Source organism: Protomyctophum parallelum (assembly GCF_964188405.1).
Source record: "Protomyctophum parallelum genome assembly, chromosome: 6".
Classification (NCBI taxonomy): Eukaryota; Metazoa; Chordata; class Actinopteri; order Myctophiformes; family Myctophidae; genus Protomyctophum; species Protomyctophum parallelum.
Genome location: NC_139701.1, coordinates 6,548,790 through 6,562,297, shown reverse-complemented (window position 1 = coordinate 6,562,297; position 13,508 = coordinate 6,548,790). Strand labels below are relative to the sequence as shown.

At 42.4% G+C, this 13,508-nt stretch overlaps 1 protein-coding gene across 1 annotated transcript; it reads right to left on the bottom strand.

Annotated features, from left to right (window-relative positions):
* Window positions 1-1,793: 1,793 nt before the first annotated feature.
* LOC310860883 (E3 ubiquitin-protein ligase RNF170) lies at window positions 1,794-6,244 on the bottom strand (the record flags this gene model as incomplete). The annotated part of the gene is made up of 5 exons (XM_083768072.1): window positions 1,794-2,126; window positions 3,093-3,197; window positions 3,791-3,864; window positions 5,161-5,272; window positions 6,203-6,244. The coding sequence occupies 5 exons, from the start codon at window positions 6,242-6,244 to the stop codon at window positions 1,794-1,796; spliced, it is 666 nt and encodes a 221-aa protein (XP_083624198.1).
* Between the last annotated feature and the right edge of the window lie 7,264 nt (window positions 6,245-13,508).

The window sequence follows — 13,508 nt, the reverse complement described above, 5'->3', positions numbered from 1 at the left end:
CATGAGTTTCTATTGCTGTTAACTGTATTTTCTAGAATAGTTTTGCCAATCAGGTCAGATGGAAATACACTATGTTTAAGATTAGATAACCTGATTGGTGCTCTGTATAACATTTGATGAATTTGATTGGTTGTCTGACTGCTGAACCCTGCCAAAACTTGAACCTGTGAAAGAATAAAATATTTCTACATATGGGGTTGTGTGTGTAACACATTTTAGGATATGATATGATATAAAAATATATATCATAGAATATTACATTATTATTACATATTACAGTACTGACATCAAATGTAGCATTTGTTTTTAGGACAATGCCCTTTATAGCAGCATTAAAGATTTGTTTTAGATTTTTTTACGAAAAAATTATTTTACAACCTACGGTTCAAGAGTTATGTGCCAAAACGTAAAGTGGGCTGTTATAGCGCCACCATGAGGCCGACCGATAACATTATAAGTTAATTAATTTTAGTAATTATTATGAACCTATCCTCCAAGTTTTCTAACTATAGTGCTTACAGTCTCCGAGGAAAAAATACTACTACAAATTTTTCACATTTTCCCATTCATGTCAATGGGGAAATTTTATTCACAAATAAATTAATATCAATTAAACTATACAACATTTCTCTTAGCAAAATACAAGCACACCATTCGGTCCATTCCCATTGAAGCCGGTCAATTTGACATATGGCTCAAGTGCATACAGTCAAAACTGTGGGAGGAGTAGCGAATCAAAAAAAAAGGTTAAACTTTAAAAACTTTAAAAAATAAAAGTGTTACAAGGGCAACCACACTAATGACTAATTTGTCAGAGGACTATAAATTAAAGCCACAGCATGCCAGGGTATTTCACTTTAGGGAAGAAAGATATAGTACTGTAGCTTCACAGAAATTACACAACATGGGAAGGAACAGGAAAATACTTGTCATTCTAGTGATAATAGAAAAGAGGAATAGAAGATTTACCAGTCTAGTACAGTAGCCGACTAGTTAGCTCAGGGGTTCGCAACATTTGGGGACCCCCGGAAATGCTTTGGCCACGTCTCGCAATTGGTGGTATGGTATCCTTTATGCTATTCTAATCGGGGAGTAGTTGGAACTGGGAAACAAGATGAATGCATTTAGATTCCTGGGTAAATGGAAAACCAGCACTTATGATTGTAGCTGTTCTGTTGGGATACAAAACCAGGAATACAAGGGGTCCTAGTTAGAAAACTAGCAGCACAATGGGTTTTGGTATAATAGAAACTCTACTTGGGGTTCCGGGAGGAACCAGTAGTATCCTTGTTCGATATAAACCCAACTGTACAAAGGCACTTGGTTATATAGAAAACCAGCAGTGCTACTAGGTGTCCTGGAAGAATAGGATAGTAGGATAGAAACCCAGCAGTTCAACTTTCAAGGGGTCCAGATGGAGTAAGAATTATGCTATTATAGCCTACATGTGGTACTGGTCCCCTTTACCAGATAGACCAACCAACCATGTAAGGCTTTGGTACAGTATGTAAATTGTAACTATTATATCAGTATTGTAATGTACGGTAGTTGTAAATACCATTTCTGTTTCTTACAGGATGTTTTGTAAACACTTTACACTTTACTTTGCCTGGACCAGACTTATAATGTGATGCAGATGCCCATGGTTGCATCTCCTAGCTGCATGCATGCTGTGGTACTGGCCATATGCCTTCATGCACTGACCAGTGTGGTGCACACTGCAGGTGCAACCATGTAGGAGAAATCCAATTTCCATATCAAGCAACCAACCAGTAGTAGGACCATTCATTCGACTACAGTGAGTTCCCCAGAACTCCACTGGCTGTAGCTTGCGCTGTCTCTGGCCCCATCTGCTGGGTGATATTGATAACGCAGATAAGGAGCAGAATGACCACCACTAGGTCATCTAGAACTCCCAGCAGCCCACAGAGAGAAGGGTCCGTCTCTTTGGATGTGTGTGCTGATGAGGATACCGGCTCCAGAGCAGAGGACGTCAAGGAGACCATGGTGCCCACACAGCACAGAGCCACCCTGAAGAAAAACAGCCACACCAGTCCTCCCATGGTGCCCAGACCACGGACCAGTAGCTGTAGGAACAAGGGTGTGTCACAGAGGTAGTCTGTTATCTAGGAGAGACACGGGAGAAAGGGCAGGTCAGGATGGGATAACATCCCTGATAAATGATCTGCATTTCTATGGCACCTTTTATTTAAAGCTCTCACCCCTCCATTCCCCCCTCATTTTCTATTGATTGAGTACTTACTAACAATTTGCAAACAGGATTTGCAATCCTCTTTGAGGATGGGAAGTCACAAAGTTTGATGGGTAGGACTTTCTGCTACTAGTGACGGTAGTAGAATGGAAAATACCGGCTGTTCATTATTAACGATGGCAACAGTCCGTATAATTATTTTACATTTTGTATGGATTTGAATGTTTTCTTCCAAACCGTAGAGTGAATAGTTAAGCAAACATTTAGCAAAAGCATATTCAAGGCAAGGAGACGCCACCCCAGTTAGGTGTCAGCTTTAGGTAGTGGGTGTGGCACTTTATGAAGTTTCGTATTGCCGAGGACAATACTGCTTCTGTGTTATTGGTACTACAAAGGCTCTACTCCATGAACAAAACCATTGTCAGGGCCGGGGGATGGTGAGGGAATTCTCACCTACTTTTGGTACTCCAATATGTAACATTCAAGGGCTGGTTAGGGAACCACACCACCTGATACTTTTGCACAAAAAGACATGGTGAGTGGACTGCATGAGCTTGGCTGGGGAGTGAAATATGTACTGTGAACTAAGAGAAGAGAATGGTGTCCCTCCAGCCCAGCGGTTGTGAGCTCTGACCCCATCATTCCACCATGTATTCCTAATCGTAACTGATTAGATGGCTGGGTGTTTAGCTAAAAAGACAACCAGCAGTGCTCTGGGTCCCCAGCACTGGAGTTGAACAGCACTAGTCTAACTGGTGCAAGTAAAGGTTGTCTGTCTCATTAGCCTTAAATAGATGACTATTGCTCACTGAAAGTTTTCAGCAAACAACTTCATGGTGTGACAAAATATACATTTGGCTAGAGATGTATAATTACTGACCCTTCTTGGCGCTCCAGAATAGCGTTTGTTGTAGTCTGTGATTTCACCCAGAACTTCTTTCGACTGTCTGTCTGACCGACTGAAGAGATGGCATATCACACTGACCTAAACGACAGAAACCTTCCATTTTTAATGTTCTCAAACATTTTGGTTGTTGTTGTTGTTAAAGTCTGTATTCTGATAGTACTCATTGCTATAGAGTGTTTGTTCAGTAATAACAGGAGTCTCCATGTCTCTAGTCTACAGTCTAATCTTTTCAGGCCAGGATACCAATTTTATCCAATCAGAAGAGAGAACTCGCACAGGACAGGACAGATTAAACGGGTGATATTGGAAGTGATTACGCAAACAAATGGGCAGACAGAATTGGAAATAGAAAACGATTCTATATATTACAATTGGCTTTAGGGAGGACCGGCCGGTGCACCACGTCATCACGATATCACAGTCATGTCACCATGACTCAGCCAGTGTTGTCTTGTCTTTGCATCAGGTGCAAACAAATCAAGTTATTAAAGAGCTGGAGAGACAGAGACAGACCCCTGTTCCCAAACGCTAATTATATCACTTACCCTGGCTACCTTTAAATGAATCTCATGTTTAAATTACAGTTGGATGTAATGTTATAGTTATATAATGTAGTGAATAGTGATATCTCTGTGCTATAGTTGTGATTATATAAAGTCTGTCATGCATACCTTCTGTCTACAGAGAGGGCAACTGATGGCGTCCAACCAGGACCCATATCTCCAGTAGGCAATCAGACAGGGAGCTGCAAGAATGAAATCATTCACAGACAAATATTCTATTTGTTTTGGGTGTCTTTTGGCTTTATTTTACAGTGATTAGAGAGGAATGGAAGGAGACTGGACAGTTCTAAAAGGTAAAAAAATGCAATGTGTTGAATTTTGAAACCAAACTGTATTTTCTATAAATTATGAATTACTTGACGACGCAAAAACGGTGAGCCCTGGATATTTGAGAGCCGGATTCTGTTTTATTTTTATGGTTCACACTTCACTGTATTTACAGTATGTCCTCAGGGTAAGGCAGGGGTAGGCTAAGTAGGACAGGCCAAAGGGTTCATTGTGTTTGGTTCCCAGCAAGCCAAATGACGCCATGATGACGTTATGAATAACGTCCTCCGGTGACGTTCAGCCCATATGGGGATGATCTTTACGTCATTTCCAGGACGTCTTCACAAGTTGAAATAATATAGCTTATTCCGGGCTAGATCTGACTAGTTATGATATGACTTAAGTTGATCTGGCCTCGATCGGACTCTCTGATTCATCCAGGGACGTCCGTCATAGTGGGTACATTTTGTGTTGGTTGAAATCAGGTGATATTCTGGGCCAGATCTGACTAGTCTTGGTTTGACTTGATCTGCCCCCAATCGAGACGTCACTAATTCGTCCAGGTCCTGGCCGTGCTTGCTGGGTTAGTATGAAAGGTTAAGGTAAGTGGAGCAAGTTAGTAACAGAATCACTGACTGAAGATATCTGGTTGAAAAATGGTTGTGTCTCTCCATATAAATGTGTAATTTCTCCAAAGAGGCTCAACTTTTGAAATACAGTAAGAATATCATGACATAAATAATAATAAGATATTTAAATTCATTATATGAGTATATGAGAACCAATTTAAGCAATTGATATGAGGGTTTGCCCTCCTTAAACTGCACCTTCATACCTGTGTTAAATGTTGATGTGAAGGCTAATGTTTTTCGGGGAGTGGAGGGGAAGCATACTTTGCCTATAAACTCCATCCGGTGAGAGCTTGAGTTGAGAATCCTGTAGCAGTTAATTATTAAAAACCCAAAACACAAGACCTCAGGTCACATTTCACCGGCATGTTTGATGCACCATTCAGTGATGAGTGACCAGTACAACTGACAGTCTGACTAATCTTATAAATGAATGGGTATTAATCAAAAGAAGGAATTATTGTTTACCCCCACAAGAAAGTGTATGACGGGTTGTGTGAACGAAAGTCTAAATAATCTGTTCCTCAGTGTGTGATGCACGTGTGTGTGTGTGCGTGTGTGCGTGCTTGCATGTGGTCTTACCACAGAACAGATGGCCACAGTTTGTCTGGACAGGAAAGCTAGCAGTCTGCAGGCACACCGGACAGTGCCAGTCTCTGTGGCTCATCGTGGCTGGACAGAGCTGTGAGGATTCCTGAACAGACGGAGAGGAAAACACAGAGGTGAAAAGGGCAAAGGATTGTGAAAAAGAGGATAAAACAACAAGTACATGACTTGCAAGTAAAGTTCAATAAATCAATACCTTGTGGTCAGATTAACTATTATTATAGGCCCTTTGTCCTCATAAGTATAAATATGTGATAAATAAGCAGAATGGGACCCCAATAAAAGTAGTGATCGACAATTTTACTCAAGCAAACGGTGCACGGATGCTTGCTTCATCAGATACCATTTCTAGTGCGTTATATCATCTTTTCTGGATGAATGATATTATCATTCATCCAGAAAAGATGATAAAACCCACATCCTCCGGTCTTGGTGCTGAGCCAAACGGTTACTAACATAACATAAAACTTGAGAAAGACCGACGCGGGTCGAAACGCTGTATGCACTGTTGCCGTATTCATGAATACATTTACCTGGAGCATTACAAAGTGAGTTGTGAGCCCTTGCTTTTGTTCAGAATATCATTCATATCATACTGTCAGACACAGGTATTCTCCCTGCAATCAAACAATAGATAATGACATGACGTCAAAATATTTTCAGTTGGTGGGTCCCCAGATGATTAGCCTCGATACCCAGGCTTTCATTTCGCGAAAAACCAGATGATTAGCATAATGTGCGACATTGTTTTCTCACTCAAACAGTAAACAAACCATTAGTGTATACAGGGTATCTGCACATTTCAAAATTTACAAAACTTTTAAGACACTGTGAGACATTATGAGCTTGTAGTTTGGCTATTACACAATATTTATCTGTGGAACAGAGGGAAACTAAATGCCCACCCTAATTTTAAAATGGTACTTGAACTTGTGAGTGGAGTGTGAATTGTGGCTGCTGGTGACGTTGGGTGCTGATTGGTCTGCTGTGCATACCAAGGTTGTTGCTGTATGCATACATGCAGGTTGTGCGTAGGTTGTTGGTAGCCCGAGATAGCCATGATCCATTGGACCCTCAGAGAGCTGGCTTTGTCTGTAGAATGACACACACACACACACACACACACACACACACACACACACACACACACACACACACACACACACACACACACACACACACACACACAGAGTACTACAGGTATGGACCCCTGTAAAAGTTTACCACTAGTTATTTGTCTAGAGATAAGATTGTCTTGATGAGCTGTAATTGGACGATTGTCACACCTTCTGCAGTTTTAACTAAAGCATTTTCTGACACATTTGTCATAACTGATGTAATGATACTGATGAATATGAGATTCCATAATTCTGCAATATTATACTCATCACAATAATGCATGTCTGTTCAACATAGAAAACTGACTTCAATTTGACTATCGATCCATCTTCAACCGCTTATCCAATGATAATTGCGGCACTGGAAATGGAACTGAAAATGTCTCATCATGTAACAATATATTTGCAGATGGTCATACTTGGTTTAGCATTATAAAATGTTAATCTGGTAATGTATACATTCATTATTTTGTGGCATTTCAAGGCGAAGTTATATTTAAAAAAATCACACCCGTGTGAAGTGAGTGGTGCAACTCTATGTGGGGGTCCCCGGGTGGTCCCCGGAACATCCAGATCACCAGGAACGTGCCCAGGGGGCTGGCCCTGTTCCGGCGAGCCGCCCGCGTTCAAAACGGTTGAGTAATGACAGAGTTACCGTGTGGGGGTCCCCGGGGGTCCCTGGAACATCCAGACCCCCAGAAATGCGACCAGGGGACCGGGCCGTTTCCGGCGAGCCGCCCCAAGTCCGAAACGGTCGAGTAATGACAGTTACCATGTCGGGATCCCCGGGGGGTCCCTGGGGGTCCCCAGAACATCCAGACCACCAGGAACGTGCCCAGGAGGCTGGCCCGGTTCTGGTGAGCCGCCCCGCGTCCGAATCGAGAAATGACAGAGTTACTGTGTGGGGGTCCCTGGGGGGTCCCTGTAACATCCAGACCCCCAGGAATGCACCCAGGCCGTTTCCGTCAAGTTTCTCCACGTCCGAACCGGTTGAGGAATGGTGAAAACCAACCAAGCTATTTTCGTGCTCGGACAGACAGACCCAGTGTAATGGAGTGGTTGCACCACTCAAAAGAGAAACAACTAGCACTACCATACATTTTGTTGTAATGTAACATAGTTGAGTTTAAGTAATATACTCGAATAATGAAGTTACAGAAAATGTCAGAAATCATGTAAGGTCATGCTGAGGTTTTTAATGTCTAACGTGCCATCAAACCACATCATTTGATACTGTTTTTCTTTCTAATACTATAAAAGGCCATCATTGGATATTCTTAAAATGTCATGAAAAACGCATGGTATCATTCTCCCAGCATTTCATCAACATCAAACTTCCTAAAGTTCCTATAGTACTAATTAAACAACTATACTCTATCCCCAAGATGCCCCAATGACCCTGATACACTTACATCACCCCATTTGTCCAAATCTCTACCAGTGGTAGAGATGAGATGAGATCAAAGCATTGATATCTCCACTACTTTAAATTGGACTCACCTGGGTAAAGAGCTGTGACAGACTGTGACTGAACTGGAAACCAGGAGAGCTCTGGAGAGAACTGAGAGAATTCCTGGAAGGAAGTGAAATGCTGCCTGCCAGCATCACTGCAAAATAACAACTGGCCGGTTAATGATCAACCAGGACCTCCTATATATAGCCTATCAGCTGGTCTCCGAGTCTCACTGCCTGAAGAGTGCAGTAATGCACCAATAAAACAAATAATCCAGCTGGGCTTTGTGAATACAGACAGTGATCCAAAATGAAATTAACTCTTGCACTTCAACATGAAGTGATACATTTACTGTGTGAATGCTTTCATACTGCACATCTTAAAGGGCATAGAGTTTGGGGGTCATTTCCTGTGTCAGGTGTGATTAAGGTGATTTTCCACACAAGGTCAGAGACACATCAAAGAGGTTAAAGCTGGCTCTGCCAATCATTGACCCAAGGTTTACTCTGTGTTGCATTGTCTAATTTCCCTGGTTTTGCATAAGAATATATTTGTTTGTATGTTGGTTGTGAAATGTTGTGTGGGATGGCTTTGCCTTTTTATTGTATCACTGCTCTCACTGAGGAAGAGCCACTATGTCATGAAACTGTTCGCCCGCGGGAACTCACTTCCTGTTCACATTTCCTGGCCATCTGTCACTGTTCTCTGCTTCCTGATGCTGTGGAAAGTAGTGTTTGAACACTTAATTGATAGGTGAGTTTATTTGGAGTAAAAAAATAATCAGTGATTGATAAGAAGAGTAGCGGGTAGAGTGCCTTTTTCTATAACGATAAATTGAAGGCATGCAATTGAACTGTGATTTGCATCCACGTAGTGATGTGCCATGGCTAGTCTTTATAGCATATATTGCAGTCACACCAATTCTAATTTTAAGTGCTGGCTTGGTCTGGCCAGTGGCCACATACAGTACAGTACAGTACAGTACTGTACACTTGGCCGCAAGGGCATTTGATTTGAGCATATACATTTTAATCATAATCTAGAGTCAGCTCTTGACATAGTGGCTCCTATTTGCCAAAACAAATGGCAACAAAAAAATACGGTGAAGCAGCTTTTTGCTTCTACGGGCCGACGGCGTGGAACAAACTCCCACTGTACCTTCGACAGGCAGCCTCTGTAGACATTTTTAAAGCACAGCTCAAGACCCACTTCTACACTCTTGCTTTTAATTGATCTTAAAAAAGAATTGTTATTCATGTCCTCACTGTATTGCATTACTGCTATTATTTTTAATGTTTTATGCCTTGCTTTTCTTTTCTTTCTTTCTCCATTGCTCTGTAAAGCACTTTGAGCTGCATTTCATGTCATGAAAGGTGCTATACAAATAAAGTTGTATTATTATTATTAACCCCTTTCCCTCACATGTGCAAAACCAAAAGAGTAGTGATTAGGGGGCCTAAAATAGCAGCCATCGATTTGTCAGCTCCAGTCAGTGTGACATAGCTCAGGAGAGCATATCGGGCCAACGGGTGCTGTTTGATCTAATGACTCTGAGAGAAGGCCACTCTTCTTCACCCCTTCAACCCTCCCTCGTGGCCAGCTGTGGCCATGAGGGTGGGGTGAAGTCCAGTCTCATGTGAGTATGCAAGTTCACTTGCATACATATGTATGCTTTGTGTGCACACGCATAAACGTAAACATACTGTGACACACAGGCAATAACCAAAGTTTGACCCACATTTTTACAAAGGTGTCATCACAAACACACACACACACACACACACACACGCACACGCACGCACACACACACACTGCACACACACACACACGTGCGCTTGGCTTGCACACCTTCACGTGAGACAGATTAATGGATAACGTGGATGTTTTATGGCCATGGGAGGATACAATTGCTTTAAAATTGTATCAGGAAGACTGTGAAGACTGTCAGTACTGAGGCTTCAAGAAATAGTAATAGAATTCACAGGTGTTGTCCCTCTTCTGTTGTAGCAACTGATTGTATTAAACTGTATGAATCTTTTAATCCTTATCGAAGTTTTCAAATTTTAAAAGGACAGACAATGGATACATAACAAAACAAACACAGAACAGATGCAAAACAAAACAACAAACACCAGTACATAGTACTCAACATTCATGGTATAACATTTTGAAATAACAAAACCGTTCTAGGTGAAGGCGTGCTCTACTCAGGGAATCAAGTTGATATAGTCGTCTGGTATTCGATAGTCTCGATCTGCTGATGGGTGCAGATTCTTGAAGATCAATGGAAAAAGGGAATATCCGCACTCACTTGCATAAAGTTTGAGTTTCTTTATTTCATGAAAACACAATCAGCAGCAGTCCACCTAGAGAAACGAACGCGTTTCTGCACGCAGGCCTAACACTGAGGAAGGCCTGCGTGCCGAAACGCGTTTGTCTAATCCATGTATGCATATTGAGGATGAATGTACCAGTGAGACTGCCAACTGACAGGTTAAATCTGGTAAGTCCATACCTAGCTCCTCCTCCCATGCCCTTTTCACACGCTCAAGTGATGGAGAAGCCACCCTCTGAATGGTGTCATATAGCCTAGAAACTATGCCCCTGTCAACCGGATCCCAACTCAAACACTCGTCTACCCAAGTACTTGCTATTTCCGTTCAGTCCTATAACACTGATGCTGTGATGCGGCCGACGGCCAGCCCGTAACCTGATGAATTTTCTATTGTTACCCGTGAGTGGGGAGTGTTGGCTGATGAATGAATATCAATAACCTAATACATCCTGACCCCCCAGTCAAAAAACACTTTGTTTGAAATAGACACTCATGCTTTCCAAGGTGTGATTTGGGCTGGGAGGAGGAGTAGGACTAAGGCCCTATACGTCCTCTCTGGGGGGGGGGGGGGGGGTTCAGAGGACACTTCAACACCAACTCTGGGGGCACCCAGGTTTGAACTGGGAACCTGGCGGTTGCCATCCGGTCACTCTGCCCCTGAGACACTGCCGGATGGAAAATAATTGGCCTCCTGGCTTCTGTCCATCTTCCATTTCATATCTACATAGAGCAGTGGTTTTCAACCAGTGGTCCTTGAGGGGGTTCCAGGTGGTTCCCAGAGCATTTCATAAACATCTGCATTACTTAATTTACAAGTCTACACAATTGGAGAATGTGCATGGAAGAATTGTTATTTTGATTGTTTGCCTGTTGTCTGACTCTCTCCTATGGTACCAACAGCATGGAATTGTGGACAACCTTATCCAACGATAACAAATTTGTTTTGGGTCTGAGAGGCTAAACCCCATCAGCTTGTGACCAAGTTCAGCTCTGAACTTGGTAGAATCTGCACCTGGCTCGCTGATAACAAACTATCTTTACACCTGGGAAAAACTAAATCCATTCTATTTGGATCAAATAGTAATCTCAGCAAGGCAGATGGCTTCTTGGTTAGAGTGGGTGACAATATTATCACACAAAAAGATGAAATTACCTAACTAGGTTCCATCCTGGAGGCAAATCTTTCCGGTGATAAAATGGCCACCAACGTAATCAAAAAGGTCAACCAAAGAACAAGATTCCTATACAGGATCTCCTCACTGGTCAACAAAAACACCTTGAAGACCCTAACAGGAGCCCTCGTACAAGGTTTATTCGACTACGCTTGCACCTCCTGGTACCACAGCACCTTTAAGGCCCTTAAAACAAGGATCCAGACTTCCCAAAACAAACTGGTCAGGCTACTACTTGGCCTCACTCCCCGAACCCACCTCACCCCTGCTCACTTTGACAGGCTGGAATGGCTTAGGGTTGACGACAGAGTACAGCACCTTGCAATGGGTCTGGTCCACAAGATTCGCTACACCACCAAGATACCCATGTACCTGTCTAAATACTTCCTTAATGTCAACGAAGTCCACACCCACAACACCAGAGGGAGTTCAACAAACCATGTGCAACCCAGATTCGGCACAAACAAGGGATTAAATTAATTTCGCTCCTATGCCACCAAAATGTGGAACACCCTACCAACAGTCATAAAGACATGCAAATCCCTTGACTCCTTCAAAACTGCTATCAAAGGCCACCTACGGACGGCTGCAATTCGAAACTGGCCCCCGTAAAATCTGAATCCCCCACCCCTGTTTCCCCTCACTGTATGTTTCTTTTCCCTTTTTACCTCCTATGATGATTTCTTTTTTTTACTATATAGTTGTGTATATTCGTACATCTCTAAATGTTTTGATGAATTGAAAATGGTGGGCCCTATTGTAAAAAAGTGTAATGCTTTATGGTGTCGTCCACTCACTGTTAACAGTTTTTGTATTGAGTTGTACTTGAAATGTACTGTAATTCTACAAACTGTTAATAAATCAATCAATCAATCAATCAAGCAATGGTGGTCTGTGGCTCAAATTCCCAATAAATAAATGGGCCTTGATGAAATGGGCTGATAACCACTTATAACATCAAACAACACAAACATAACATCTACATAGCCAAGACCAAATTAAATCTGAAAATAGGGACACCCATAAAATATTTTTGTTTTCAAAATTTGTATAAAAATAAGATTGTTTGATTGTTTGCACTCACCAATGATGCGCTGTGAACTTTTAGATTGGCTGTCAAGGTCATCACATGTGACGTGAGTGAGTGGCAGAAGGCTGTCAGACTCATAACAGGAGGTAGGGCACAAGTTGGGCAAATTGATATGTATTTGGCCATGAACTCCCATCTGAAAATGTTTTGTGACAGGGATCCACAGTCAGAAGAGAAGATTTTTGTGTAAAAAATAATAATAAAAAGATTGAAATAATATAAACTCAATTAAAGTCATGTTATGGGGGGAGGTAGCCATGGTTCATGACTCGTATTCATACGAGAGTCATGAAGAAAGTGCACCCTGTTTTTGGCGCTCGCTACATTTACAACTTTTCCGTATATATAAACATTCGGAATTCAAATATAAAGTACTCACAATTTGTCCCACGGGTGTTAGTTAGTAATACAGCACCAGCGATTATAATTTCTGCATCCCGCGTTGTTTAATAAAAAGCATTTTTATCCGAGCTGTTATTTTGCCATTGGCTTTCAACTACGCGCCCCTATCGGTCGGGAGGAGGGTGGCACTCGGTGTGTTCGATATAGGTACGCTGACCGCCCTGCTAATACATTAATAGGCGAGTGCGCTCCCGGTGTGAAACTGTGTATTTCCCAAACGAACCCCGTTTGAGAAAAGTAACCGGGGCGCTCGGACAAAAATGCTTTTTATTAAACAACGCGGGATGCAGCAGTGCTAATCGCTGGCGCTGCTACTAACTAACACCCGTGGGACAAATTGTGAGTACTTTATATTTGAAATCTGAATGTTTATATATACGGAAATCTTGTAAATGCAGCGAGCGCCAAAAACAGGGTGCAGTTACTGCATGACTGTCATGATAATCATCATGGCAGTCATGTTCCAGGGCTAGGGGGGAGGGAGGGAGGGGGGGCGAAGAAATAAGAAATGTCTACATACTACAAGCAAATCGGATCAGTAGGGCGTGTACGAATCTCTGATTGGCTGCTCAACCTCTTGGAGCGCCATCAATCTCCATGGATCTCAACGTCCATTGGTCCTGCTGGTTCACTCGACGCACGATATCATTGGCTTTTCATCCCTCTGTCCTGCGTCTTTCTCCCGTCGGGTCGGTGCCCTAGCCCGGCGGAGGAAGGTGTAATTCACGTAGTCTTTTTGCGTTGTTTTCCGCGC